The following is a 13770-nucleotide window of genomic DNA, read 5'->3' as shown; positions in this document are numbered from 1 at the left end:
CTCAAGACACATAAATGCTCAGTTTAAACTCCACAGTCTTGTCAGGTATCCTGTGGAAAGGGGAGGGGCTTTGACCAAGAGTCATTTTTTCCATCAGGGTGAGAACACTGGTGAGCTCTCAGAAGAGGCACAATATAGTAAAAGTTAATTCACACACTACCAAAAAATCCCCACAAGAACAGTGAAAGTGGCTTGACATTTTCTGTTAACATTCTTCAAGTCCATCTGATATACTTCATGAAAAAGTAAATACAGAAAGCACGTTACAGGTCAGTAAGTTCACCCAATCCATCTCTTCATATGATGGCCTTTGTGTTCATTCGTACTTGAAGCAATTTAAAGCAACACTCCATTTCTCAAGGTAGCTGGAAGAAGCTTTTTAACCTTCCAACTTGAGCAAGACTGAAGAATTTGTCTCTAAAAGGCATCATCCTCTTGAGAGGCATCTGCATTGTTAGCTCATGTTAAGCAGAAGAATGGTAATGTCTGAGCTTTCTGAAGTAATCTTGATTTTTAAAAAGGCAGCTACTGCATACTTTGTAACATCATTGAGGGAAGTTATTGGATTCAAATGGTCAGTCCTTCGGACCATCTTCATCACAGAGACAAGGCTCTCCCTGTGAAAAGCCTCATCACATTAAGACAGCTACAAATCCTCTAACATCCAGCACACATAGAGCTGCTTCAGCTGTGGCACACACAGATTAGAACAAAAAATAGCAGAGGCAGTACAGCAGGGTGGCAATGCTTCTTTTAATCCTTAGTTTAAAACCTTTCAAGAGTTCTAAAATTCATCTTAGAGCATCAAGAGAGTCTTGAATCACTTCAATTCTTCTGAGACAGAAGTGCATTTATAGCAGACTGAATGTAGTGCCCATCTCCACAGAAAAATGAATACATGGCCTAAAATACAAGGACCATCCCATCAAAAGCTTAAGAACTTAAAATATCATTAGGATTTCTCTACCAGAAAGCTACAAGTGGTGAGACAGACAAGTCTTCACATACTAGTTGTATGTGTACTATGGAACTACAGAAAGACTTACTTCAGTTTTAAGGGACAGGCCAAAACCACCAAACAAGCTGAAACAGGACACTGGTGTCACATCAAACTACAAACACCAAAGACTATGAAAAGAAATTCTTCCAAGAGGCTTCCTTCCAACTGTTAATCAGGATGTGTATTATTTGGAACTAGGAGGAAAACTCAATCTCCTGCAGTATCTACTATCCCTGCTACAAGATGAAATGAGGCTAAGAGTCTCCTGCAAAGTTAAAAATTCACATATGAATGCAAAGATGAAGTACTGTGGTCTGTCTCCTTCATACCAAAAAACAGGAGGACCCAAAAGTAAAACCATACAGTCTGTGCTGGGGACAAAAGGATCACAAATGCCTTGTCCCATCTTGCCATGCCGTCACAGGAAATACTGTTCAAAAGCTTTCAAAAGGAAGACGGTCTGCCCAGAAAAGCTCAGGATTTAAAAGGTCAGCTCCCAAAATAAGTCCACAAACTGTGATGCAAACTGAAAACCAATACTAAGGAGGAGTTGCTTGAAACTAACACATCATTTTGGCCATCCCTATAGAGCCACTAGCCCACGCTTATGGAATCAGACTTAGGATGGAAGATCTTAGGGTAAAAAACCCAAATCAATCTCAATCTATAAGTACTATGGATACAACACATTCATACTCATAGACAAACATTAAGAGAAGAATTAAAACCATTGCTAACAAACACACAGAACTTCTCATCAAAAATCTTATTCCAGAGTCAGCACTTCAAGGGATCTAATCCAGAGAACTACATCTGATGACCTTGAAAGAAAATAAAGGACAACATAACAAAGAACTTATTTCTGTCTTTCCAAATACATCAGCTATTCTATAAAATAAATGAAAACAAAATCCTTAAATATATAAAATTACTATGTGTAATAGAGGATTGTGTTGTTATATTCCCATTCAGGAGTCAGCAACAAGCAAAAACTACTGAAGAACAACAAATACCATTCACCAGACAGCAATATCAGCTGCTACGCTCGAAGGGCTCCCCATCTATACGTAGGACACAGTGTAAGTCAACGATATGAATTCTTAAGATGTGTTAATAGATCCTCCGAGGCATTTGGTTAATACTGTGCTGCAACTCTTCTGTTAACATGAAGAGATTGTCAGTTACTCATGGATCAAATGGCATTTGTCACTTGAAATTCATTACGACTTTCAAAACAGAAAGTGGTCGTGCTTACTGAGATTGTCTGGAAGAACATGGTAACATGACAGCAGTAACAAGATTGTAATGATCAAGTAAATAGCTAGTGAAAGAAAAGATAATGGCTACTATGAGCTCATATTTTGTCCCTTTTTAAACACTCCAAACATTGTTTGTGTATCAATCCAATAAATGGTTCATACTACAAGTCAACGTAAGGTTTGACATAGGGCTCATTAAAACCCTGCTTATGTGACCCACAGGATGATCAGATGAAAAACAGTTTGCAGTCAATTTTAAATAGATGCATAACAAAACAAAAACTAAATGACACATACTGGAGGCCTGCCAGGACGGCCCCTTTTCCTTTTTCCTTTGACTTCTGCTTCTTCAAGCTCACTGCCAGCATCTGAATGTGCAGTAGTTTCATTTGTAGAATCCCTAGGGGGGAAAAACACTAGATAAATTAAAATGATTTGAAATCAACAAGTAATCTATAACTGACTGATTAAATATTTAGTCCTATGCCAGAAAAAAAAAGTATCAGCATTAAAAGGCTTGTCACATAATCTAAGCAACTAAGCATTGTTAGCCCTGGCAAAAAGCCTTACCTTTTTATGGGCTGTAGTGTCATTTCATAGGCTGGACGTTATATAAATGAACAGCTTCTTTTGAAACCATCTTGCACTTCAAAAAATAGCTATATTGAACAGTACATTCTCAACATATCCATCCCACAATGTATTCACTAGTATCAACTTTCTTTTAGTAACTAAATGCAAGCTGCTTTCAAGGCCATGAGAAAGCAAAGTGGAGTCCAATCCAGTGACCACATCATCAGAATTATTACACATGGTCCCACTTGGGTTACGTGGTGGTTTTAGTCACACTCAATGACAACAGTACTGTGCAGCTGGTAACAAAGAGAGGATTAACACTGACCATGAGGCACAAGCCAGAAAACTCACTTTGATCTGAAGACATTTATGATTCTTGCAGTTAGAAAAACATGCAATGAAAAAACATTGCCATTGCTCAATGGCTGTGAGGAGCCCACAGTATCATTTTTCAAATCATTCCTGTTTGAAACTGAAGACTATACTCAATAGGCAAAAAACCATTACCCCAGGTTCTGCCCACCCCCCTCCTAGCCAGGTGCATAGGTACTTCTCTGCCTTAAAATGAGACCTGGCTGCTTGAAGAAATTCAGCTTAATCTCCTGAAGCATTAAGTTTTTGCCCAAGAATATCCCAGAAGCAAAAAGAAAAAAATTAGATCTACTGTCTTACTTTCTACAGCCTCAAACATAAATGGCAGCATCCATGGTCTGGTTTACAGAAACCAAGAAGCTTCAGCAAGCCAAGATCTGTATAGATCTTCCACGTGGTCTGTGGGTTTGGGTTTTTTTGATTCTGTTTTATAAATCAGAAAGACTTCACAAATTTGCTCTATCCCCAAGGAAGCTATTTAGCAACGCAGAAAGATACAAACATCACTGTATCAGAGTCAAGAACGTTCTGACACTTCTCGTCACTGAAATTACTGTAATGCTCTAGTTCTGCTCTAATCAAACAGTTCTGAAGAACTATGATTCAGTTCTAATATTATTCTAATAGACCAATACTCATCTAATATTCTTTTCCAACAGTTAACAAGCACAAAAGCACCACAGACTCCTTTACAAATGCTAGAAAGCAGAACAACATCCGTGAAGCTCCTGTTCTGAAAGTAACTTCAGTGGGTTATCTCCAAACCCTCTACACATCCTAGAAGACCAGGCACTCTGGATTTAAAAAAAACAGTATTCAAGCATATTTGAGTTCCCAAATTAGTCACTTATAAAGCAGTACTTCTACAAAGTACTGAAAATCCATCTTTGCTGTGATAAAAACTGAGCAGCAGCTTTTCTGCTTCATAAAAAATGAGAAATTTAAACAATTCCATATTAAGCTATGAATTTGAACATTAAATTGTAAAAAGCCTCAAGCCAAATAAAAGGTGTCCCATAAAATGTCTGAAATTATTTGGTAAATTGGGGTCATGCCACTGAAAAGCAAAACAGTTCCAGCTGAAGACAATGTCTCTACAGATCCTGGCCTTCACTCAAAGCGCAGCCATCACTCTGCAACTCCAAGGGACAAAAAAGACAACGGCCTCACAATACATTTTTTGCTTAAGAATTCTTGAACACAGAAGTGAGGAACCCCATAAAATATCTGCTGCTTTCTTTTGCCGTAGAGAAATTAAAGCCATTGTCTCTTGCTCTCTGTAGAAAAAGAGTTTCTCTCCAATCTACACAGGCTGTTCCTGGAAGTATCTTATGTGTAGTGTGTTTTAAGCAATAATCCCATTCCTGGGGAAACACTGTGGCTTTGCTCGCTTACAAAACCACACCTCCACTATCACCAGGATAAAGATTTGTCTCTATTAAAACCAGACCCAGCAGTCCTCCAAGGCAAACTGCTCCAACACTTCCCTTGAAACACTTGAGCTATATAAATAAATCAAACTGTACTACTATTTTGCATTCATCTCCTCCACAGAGAGCTTGACTTCGCTACAGCCTCTGTCTGGGTCTGGCAAAACCTACTGAGATCTGTGTACTTAGTTCTGGAAATTTCAGTTCTTTTGGAAGGCTGCATGTGGAAGGCACAGTTTAATTATTAACCACCTTCTCCTCTTTGGCTTAAACTCTTATCTTAAAGCTGATAACCACACTTCTCTAATATTATTTCTGGTAAAACTTCTCTGGTTTGCTGGAGGCCTATTGGGAAAGGCTCAGAAAATCAGCACTAGGGCAGAGATTCATCTAATCTAAATGTGAGACACATAGAAGGCAGAAAACAGAAAATCTTAAGGTGCAACACGTCTCATAAGGTCAGTGTCCAAAATTGGTCAGTTTATGTTTTAAACACTTTCTTTTCTCTCCACTGATGGCGAAGTGATCTAGACAAATAGCTCAAATTTACGTGTTTAAAATTAATGTTTAAAATAAACGTTTAACAAGATCAATTTCACTCTAACAATATATGAGGCACAGAGGAGACTTCTTTCCAGCAAATAATTTAAGTATGTAAGGAGACAGGATCAAGGACAATCTACAGTCTTCAGTCAATTGAAAACAAAAATGAACATTATTTCAAGCAGCAGGGAATTCTGTTTGAATCCTGCAACTCCTGGGGGAAAAAAGCCCTTCCACTGTGACCTTCAGTCCCTTTGGTCTGGGGCTAGTGCTTCTTGCTTCTGTCAAAGCCTTACAGCTGCACTGGGCACACTGGTCCCTTTTCTTCTAATTTCTGAATTTGGAGGAGGAGTAAAACATCTCTTAACTGCCTGCAGCTCTGTCAGGTTTTTAACACTCATTGAGAAGAGCATCTGGCCAGTATCCATCTCCCTCATTCATCTTGCAGAATCGCTAGGAAGTCATTTATCTGGTGGCAGTCATCCACATCTCAATAGACCAGAATTATCCTGTCCCTATTTTACATGCATGTGACTAGTCACCTGAGGGGAAAACTTTGGTTTTGTCACAATTTATCTTTCCTGAAGCTGTTTGGAGGGAAAATAATTAGGGCCTATGGAGGCCTGCCTCATCTAAGAAGAGGAGAGGTGGTGGTGCCTAAGGCTAAATCTTTCCTGTCCAAGACACTTTGGCATGACAGAGGTGTAAGAGAACTTGGCAGAGTGGAGGAGACCTACAAGATTGGGGTGAGCAGAGTAAAGCAGCCAAGTGATACTTCTTTTAAGGGCTCAAATTTACTCCTCTTTCTTGTTTCTCTGATGGCTAAAGCATCCTATAAAAACAGCAGAAACAACTTAGAACAACTAGTCATTGAACCTAACCATACGGTAATGAAGAATTAACGGATTATTAGGCTGCCTCTTACCACAGACACAGTAAATTTCACATCTCTGAAAAATGGAAAGCAAATTTACCTTGCTTCTACTATTACAAAAAGCTCTAAATATGCAGTTTATACCACCTCCTCTTAAAAACACACCACACCAGAAAACTATCTTCATGTATCAGTTTTTATAAACAAAACCACTCCTATAAGCTTTTATGGGTGTTGCTGAGATGGCTCAAGGTTATGGCAGAGATAAATTCAATAATTGCTATCACCAGACTCGGCCTTGTGAGAAAAAGCATTCATGAAGAAAAATGGCTAAATGCACAGGCTCATGAATCATGGATGAATCAGCTCTCATGGTTGATCTTCAAAATCTAAAAAGGAACATGTCTCACAGCAAATGACTCACCCCATTGACAGAAGACTCACAACAGTCAGTCACACCGGAGAGTTTTTTCTCCCCTCTGTCTAAAACACCAGTAAGTGAAATCCTATCTTCGCTGCACTCTGAAGCCACTTCTATGAATCCACAAAGATAGCACCTTTCATATTCCCTCAGAGAAAAATTTTGGAGGGAATATTTTATACAGTCCTAAGCAAAGCACATGAACATCTCAAATTGACTTTAGGACCCCTTGTTTAAAGGAGGTAGCCAAAAAGATTAGAAAACATGAAAAATTAGAAATAAGGCATAGGAGTGACAGAGGATAATAATCCTTCAACACTGCTTATTTAAGAGCTAGAAAGAAAACCTTGGCTTTCTCTGTGTGGAACCATATTGTGGCTTCCATCATCTAAATAAACCAAAGACTGCTTCAGGTTTTCTCACCCTTAGCCAGATTCCTTTCTGATGAAAGTCTGGTTGGGACCTACTCAATTAGTGGTTATTACTTACTTTAATAAATCATCCACGCTAGACTTCATGTTCTGAGCTCTCAGGGGAGTCTCAAAATGTTTAAGTGCACATCCTGATGATTTTTTTGTAAAAAGAAAGGTCTAACGTTGTTCACAAGCAATGAAAGCTCTCTATATAACTGATGATGACATCTCCTAACGTTTCACACAGGGGCATTCAATGATTCCTTGCTCTACATATTCCTCTAACACATTTTCTTTAGTTTATTATAAATATTGTGTAACACTGGTGGCTCACAACCATCTCTTGATTGAAGAATATGCAGAGATCCTTAATGTCCGTCAGGTTTTTCAGCTGGTGTGCAGAGTTACCAAATCTATTAATATACACTTTTAAACCTTCAACTCTATGATATCTCATTCACTTCTTAAAGCCATCTATCTGGGAATGGGAATACCCCTCTCCTGCCATTGCTGTGACAGAATCTCTCAGCTTGTGAATTAAGACATTTCACAAGCACATTCTCACTTTTCGGATGTGCCATATCCAGTAAAATACCAACAGAGGCAAACTCTTTCCCTCAGGACAGACACTCTCTCCTCGGTGTTACCCATCAGGGTCATCCCCATCTTTACACCCTGTAGTAATTCCTACTTTACTATGTATGTTCCAAGCCTTACCATTACCAGATAGATTAAGTCTATGTGATGAGGTGGTGATGGCTGCAGGGTGAGATTTGTGAGGGGATCAGGGGCTGTCTGTGCTGGTCACAGCCAGTTCCAGCTGATGGCAGTAGCCTCAGGACAGAGCACAGGCCAGTCCCTGTGGGAGCTCCTGAAGCAAGGGCAGAACGTGGCAAGGGACCAGCCCTGTGAGCAGTAGCAGGAAGGAGATGGTACATTTGGTACCAGGCACAGATGCCCCACAAGCCCTGGGGAGCCCAGGCTGGAGCAGGTACCCTCACTGCAGCCCTTGGAGAGCCCCATGCTCTGGCTGTGAGGGGTCAGGAACCATCCAGGAAAACGGGTAGGAGAGAGAAGGAACACATTTTAGTTTTTGTCTTTGTTTCTCACTGTCACCCAAATATTTGTAAATAGCAGTAAATTAGTTTTCCCCAAGCCAAGTCTGTTTTGCTCATGAGGACAATTGATTAGCAATTCCCTGTCTTCACTTTGCCACACAAGTTTTTTGATCTTTTTTCCTCCCTGTCCTGTTGAGGTGGGGAGTGAGGGGCTGGGTGTCTGACAGCAGACCAGAGTCAACCTAACACATCAAATAAAGCTCGACTTTGTTCCTGTTTCTAGAATTCCTTTCTTACCTCTGCTGAATTTATCTGCTAGCTCCTCTCATTACAGACTTGCACTCTATTCTTTCCAATAGTTCATTTTATCCAGGCACAGTGATATCCCCATTTGTATAAACCACTCCAGTTTCCAGTTTCCCAGCTACATCAAAACATGTTAATGCCATTTGCTGTCTTCAATTGCAGAAGCCAAAGGCTCTTTGCAGCATAAATACAGCTCATTGTAAGAATAGAGTAAGCAACTGGAGTATACAAATATGGTCAATTTTGACTACAACCCGTACAAATTTCTGAAATCTCACAACATTAAGAAGCATAAAAGTCTCCACACAAAGAAATGTCTTTTACATTAAGTGTCCTTAGGAGTTTTTTACCCAGTTTTTTGGTATATAACAACACAGGAGGCCTGGAACAGTCATACTAATCTGTGCTTCTCTCAGGCTTGAGCTTTATCCTCATGACCACCTGTTTACTTCAACCTTTTTAGAACTGAAAACTTGGAATATATATAATAATGTATACTCACTGTAGTACTGGCAAATCTGAAGTAATCATTTTTGCAGCACTCTTAAAAGTAAGAGCTACATAGAATTTCTTCTCAAAGTTTTTATTAGAAAACTACTTGGAAACCTCTTTCATGAAAAGTATGTCAAAGTCCAGCCTGTAAAAGAGAGAAGAAAACATGTTAGATGCAACTCCAACATACTCATCTGTTGAAAATAAATTACTTTGAATAAAAACAATCCATTTTCAAGTAGCATCACTGTCAAACCACATGAATTTGAGAACTGATGTCCCCAGGACAGCTTCATCATATTGTTGCATTCTGTTCTTACAATTGTTTCAACAACTTTACTTCTTAAAAAAACAAAGGATAAGTACTTTGCATTATCTCCCATATTTGTTTACAATAGCTACAATGTAAAAACACAAACAGAAGTCTGAGAAAAATTAAGTAAGAAAAATATATAGTCCCAAGCAATCAGAGAATGTGATGATCTATTTTCTAGTCATACAAAAGACTAAACTCACAAGAAAAAGTTTGGTTTAATGAAAAACAGTGTTTCCTAGTTTTGAATCAAGACAAAAGACTTGCACCTGAAATCACTCAGGTTTTGATAAGACAGGTGAAAGATAACATTCCAGATAACATTCCCTTTAATCAAACCACAACTATTCAGATTCGCTGTCTCAGTTTTATGTGACTGAATTTCACCGAATAGCCAGAAGCCATGCAAATATCTAACTGCAATAAAAAGTATTTTATGCTTATGAAACCAAAGCTGTAAGTTTAAACAATACACTGCAATGCATCTGTGGTACCACTACACCCACTAGGAACATCTCTCTACCCAAAGAACTAATCGAAGAGCTGACTAATGACAGCAGACGTGACTTTACCATTAAATAACAGCTCAATGTGACAGTTACAACCATCTTTGCTGTAGTAAGACACGGAGCTTCTACACCGTTCTGCCAGAAATTGCAACCAAAGTTACTTTTTTCCTTCTCCCCTTTTACAGATTCTGGGGTAATAAAATCAGTTGCATGGAGCACTGCAGTCAAGCAATGGCAATTATTACCAAGGACTTAAGTATATGTTTTTACACCATGAGATATTTTAAACCTCTTGTATTTAAATACTTTATTTCTTCTCAAATGGCAGGTTTTTTTCTATCTCTATGAGCTTTGCACACAACAGCAACAAAATCAAGCCAGGAAGAGGTAACGTGATCAGCACCAAACACAAGATCTAAATAAAACTGCACCCATCTAAGCAAAACAAAACAACATGGAAAGTATTGTTTTCCTTCCTACTAGATGCACAGCAGTACTTGTTTACCAAAACCATAACTGTACAGCATAAACAGGGGCTTTTTTTGCCTGTGGTTATTACACTCCAATTAGACTCACAGATGCTGACAACTAGTTCTTCCAGTACTTACTGCTTTGCACTACCAACAACATAGTTACTGACAATGTCTCACCAACAAGTTCAATTTTTTCACTATATACTGCTATCTCATTGTCCATTTTTACTACTGGTCTATTAGCAAGCCACTTGGTTTCACAACAAGAGAGAAGTTTGTTTGGAGTTCAAGGCATCACTCTAGCGTTAATGGTTTTAAGTGGGTCATCTTTTCCAATCAAAAGGATTCTATCAGTTTCCACAGCTAACACACCAGGTTGGCATAAAAAGCTCTCTGGTTTCACTCCAAGGCACGGGTTAGTGTTAAGTTACTCATGATCACAACTGCTGTAGGATATGCTGTGTTATTTCTGTAACACCGTTTCTTCATTCGAAACACTGGTCATCCCCATGTTCTAACAGACCCAATCTGTCTTGGCAGTGGAATGACATGCCCATTGAACAACATAAACAAACCATTTCAGACACCTGTGAGAATTTATTATAGCCAAACATCAGACTGAATTAAGTTCTGAGCTGACATCCTATGTGAAAAGTGGAACATTCAGATCTCTGAAACAGAGAGGTTCACTACAATCAGAAGAATGTGCACTCTGGTGAACACAAAATAAGAATATTTAGGTACAAGAAGAACAGTTAATGAAAAAGAAGAACTAGGCTTTTGATTATGCTTCTACAAATACTTTTTCCTTCTGCCATGACAGTTAGATGTACACATTTTTGTAATATCTTCCCTTTGGTTGAACCAGAGGAAGAAAGTCTATTGTTTTTGTACACAGACAAGTCCTCTCACACACACACTCTTGAGTATGTTACAGACCTCAAAGGAAACCTATCCATCTTGGATCTGCAGATTATCTAATTCTACCAAGACACAGGGCATCAACCTTATTTTATGGAAGAGCTTTCAAAAATAGTTCAAAAATAGTTGATTTGTTTTTTCTTTTTTTACACACAAGGAGTATACTTGCTCACAGGCAACTTACTTGAAAAGCTGAAGTTAGGAAACCCGTCACAGTCAAGCGACAACAGCCTTGCAGCTTCCCTAAGCAGTAATACTCCTCTGTGGTGACAGAAACATCACCACTTGCTCCCAAGATTAAGCCTTAAATTGTCACCCATGTTGCTTCGACTTGGCTTGGAAATAAAATGAGGCACTGTAGTCACTGATGAAAAGGTGTATGGGCTTGGAATAGGGTTCTTAATTTAGTCCTGCAATTAACTTATGTTTGACAACTGTGGGAAAAATCACTGATTCTTACAGACTACACGAACGTCAACATGCATATTGTGTGTGCTTCTAATAAAAGAAATACTTGCTTCCTAAAGATGATGTTCTTACAAACAGGAAATTCAGAGTCTCCTCTTTCTGCCTCGTTCAGCCTGACAAAAAAGCCATTGATGAAAAGCCTTGAAAGTTTGAGACAGATTCCCATTTTGTTGCCCTTATCCCAGAGAAGAGCAGAGAGAGGACTACTTCCTACTTCTGCATTCTGAGTCATTTGAACTGTAATATACATCATGTAGTTGAACAATTCCTTTCAGTCAAAGTCAACTTCTTCTATTTTAGGAGATGAGAAAACCCTGATGTTTTCATTCAAACCCAATTTTAATGGCAACATGATTGCAGCTTTTTCAACACACACATCTGTATCTTAAGATGACACAAATTTATGTTGGCATAGTTCAAAATGACCCCTAGAACAATATATAACAGGCAGCAGAAGATGCCATTCAGTTCAAAGATAAGATGGGAAAACAAGTAAACGTTTCTCTTTTTTGCTTCTGCTTTCTAACCACAATAACTAGGGCAGACACAATGACCATTATGTAAAATTGCTGCTTCAAAGAACAGGTCTCATTTTACAATGGCTTTTCTTCAGTAAATGTCTCATAATGAGCTTAGTTTTAAGAAAGGCTCTACAATTTTAAAGGAATTTATCTGATATGTGCATTGCATCTTCTTTTTTCCTGTAATTTCTATTAACACTAAATGCTTCCTCCACTTTTTGCAGTCCTCAGACTATTTGCCTCTCCAGTACTGAAGCAATGTATCCATTATTGGCAACCAACCAATAAACAAATGAAGAGTTTGACATGAACCCTGAAACCTCACAGGATTGTTCCACTCAACTATCTGACAGCACCAAGCAAACTGAGTTCAACTAACCTTATTATAAACTAGGTGCCTACACCTTAGAAAGCTGGATCCAAAACATAAAACAAAAGACAGACACAAACAAAAAGAACTATAGGATTTGGTATTAAGAGTTACATCATTATCAATTCCACTGCCTAGAAGACATTTGAGATAAAAGGTAACTGGTATTTGACTGACTCCCATTCAAAACCCCCTCCTTGTTGACCAAGTGACCTTGCCCCATCAGAATACAAAACATTCAAACAGCTCATACTGACAGAGCAATATCTCCCAGTACTGACTGGGTAATGCCTGTACACCCTGACTTCACTGTACATGTAAAATTGCATTGCTTTCTCCCTTGCTGCTCCCTGATATGTATTTTCTTGCAAGTTAAAAAATTATAAAAGAGGGCACTTCTCCATCCCATTGGGGCCCAAAGGAAATGTGAGACCTCCAAAGGTCCTGCTTGTACAGACAAGAAGCTGGACTACACAGTGGCACACCAAGCTATTGCACAGCACCACACAGCAAAAGATAAAATCTCGAGTTGTTTCATATTGGATGAGACACAAGATTTGTCCCCTCCATATTCTTGCCCAACAGCAGTGTTTGACAGCTAGTACACATCCTGCATCAGGATTAAAGGACAATTCTGCTAGAAGGCAGCAAGTCGCACACCAAGGGAGAGCTGCAAAGCTTTGATCAACACAGTGAGAGAGAAAAGAGTATTTTACATGTAGGCAGATAAATTCTAGCCTTTTACTGCTTTATCCATCCCTGTGTGTGACCTTGGGCACATGACTTAAATCCTTCCTGCCCAGCTATTTAATCTAAAGTGTAAATTCTAAATCCTGCAGAAGTAGAAAAACAGGCATCAGGAACTAACCCTGTAACACATTCAGTTTTTGTTTCCTTTGGATTAGTTATTTCCATAAGCATAAGCTTTATTTCTACTACAGGTTCTGAACTTGAAACAAATTAATTCATGTTGACCCTACAACCACTTGAACTGAAAGCCAAATTAAATCTTATCTTCCATCTCTGATTTCGAAAATAGCATAATTTAAGGCCGAACAAGACAGAATGCTGACTTAGTCTGTCTTTAAAATCATGTCATTGAAGTTCTACACAAAATGCAAATTTCACATTATCACATTTTAGTAAGTGTTTAAACCCAAGACTAAAAGTCCAATAGAAAAACTAACGTTAAGCACCAGTGAGTTCCTTCAATACTTCAAGCACATCGGCAAAGCTTGCTACACATGCTGTGCAATACTCTTAATCCAGCCTAGCCATGATAGGACAAGGCACTATTAGGAATAACTAGGCAAACACAGCATAGTGATGCTTCATCTCTTATGTCCTTCAAATTCATACTGGACATTTCTCCACATCCCTCTCCCAAATGTGTGTATATGCTGTTGCTGTTATCTGTTTAATACCCAGTGGGACCTGCAGTTCCCAACCTG

At 38.8% G+C, this 13770-nt stretch overlaps 1 protein-coding gene across 4 annotated transcripts in view; it reads right to left on the bottom strand.

Annotated features, from left to right (window-relative positions):
* The window catches only part of STAG1 (STAG1 cohesin complex component), a 164062-nt gene that overhangs the window by 115910 nt on the left and 34382 nt on the right, over nt 1–13770 (bottom strand). For 3 of the 4 annotated variants that reach the window (XM_062005894.1, XM_062005898.1, XM_062005896.1), the window contains exons 2-3: nt 8755–8889; nt 2557–2659 (exon numbers count right to left, since the gene is read on the bottom strand). In XM_062005894.1, the coding sequence (XP_061861878.1) occupies nt 2557–2659; nt 8755–8783 (132 nt within the window). In that variant the 5' untranslated portion in view covers nt 8784–8889. Of the gene's footprint in view, nt 1–2556; nt 2676–8754; nt 8890–13770 lie in introns of all 4 variants that reach the window. The other variant, XM_062005897.1, reaches the window with a different exon arrangement.

Source organism: Colius striatus, chromosome 12, assembly GCF_028858725.1.
Source record: "Colius striatus isolate bColStr4 chromosome 12, bColStr4.1.hap1, whole genome shotgun sequence".
Classification (NCBI taxonomy): Eukaryota; Metazoa; Chordata; class Aves; order Coliiformes; family Coliidae; genus Colius; species Colius striatus.
The sequence above is the reverse complement of the archived record's forward strand: the minus strand, read 5'-3'. Positions and strand labels throughout refer to the sequence as shown.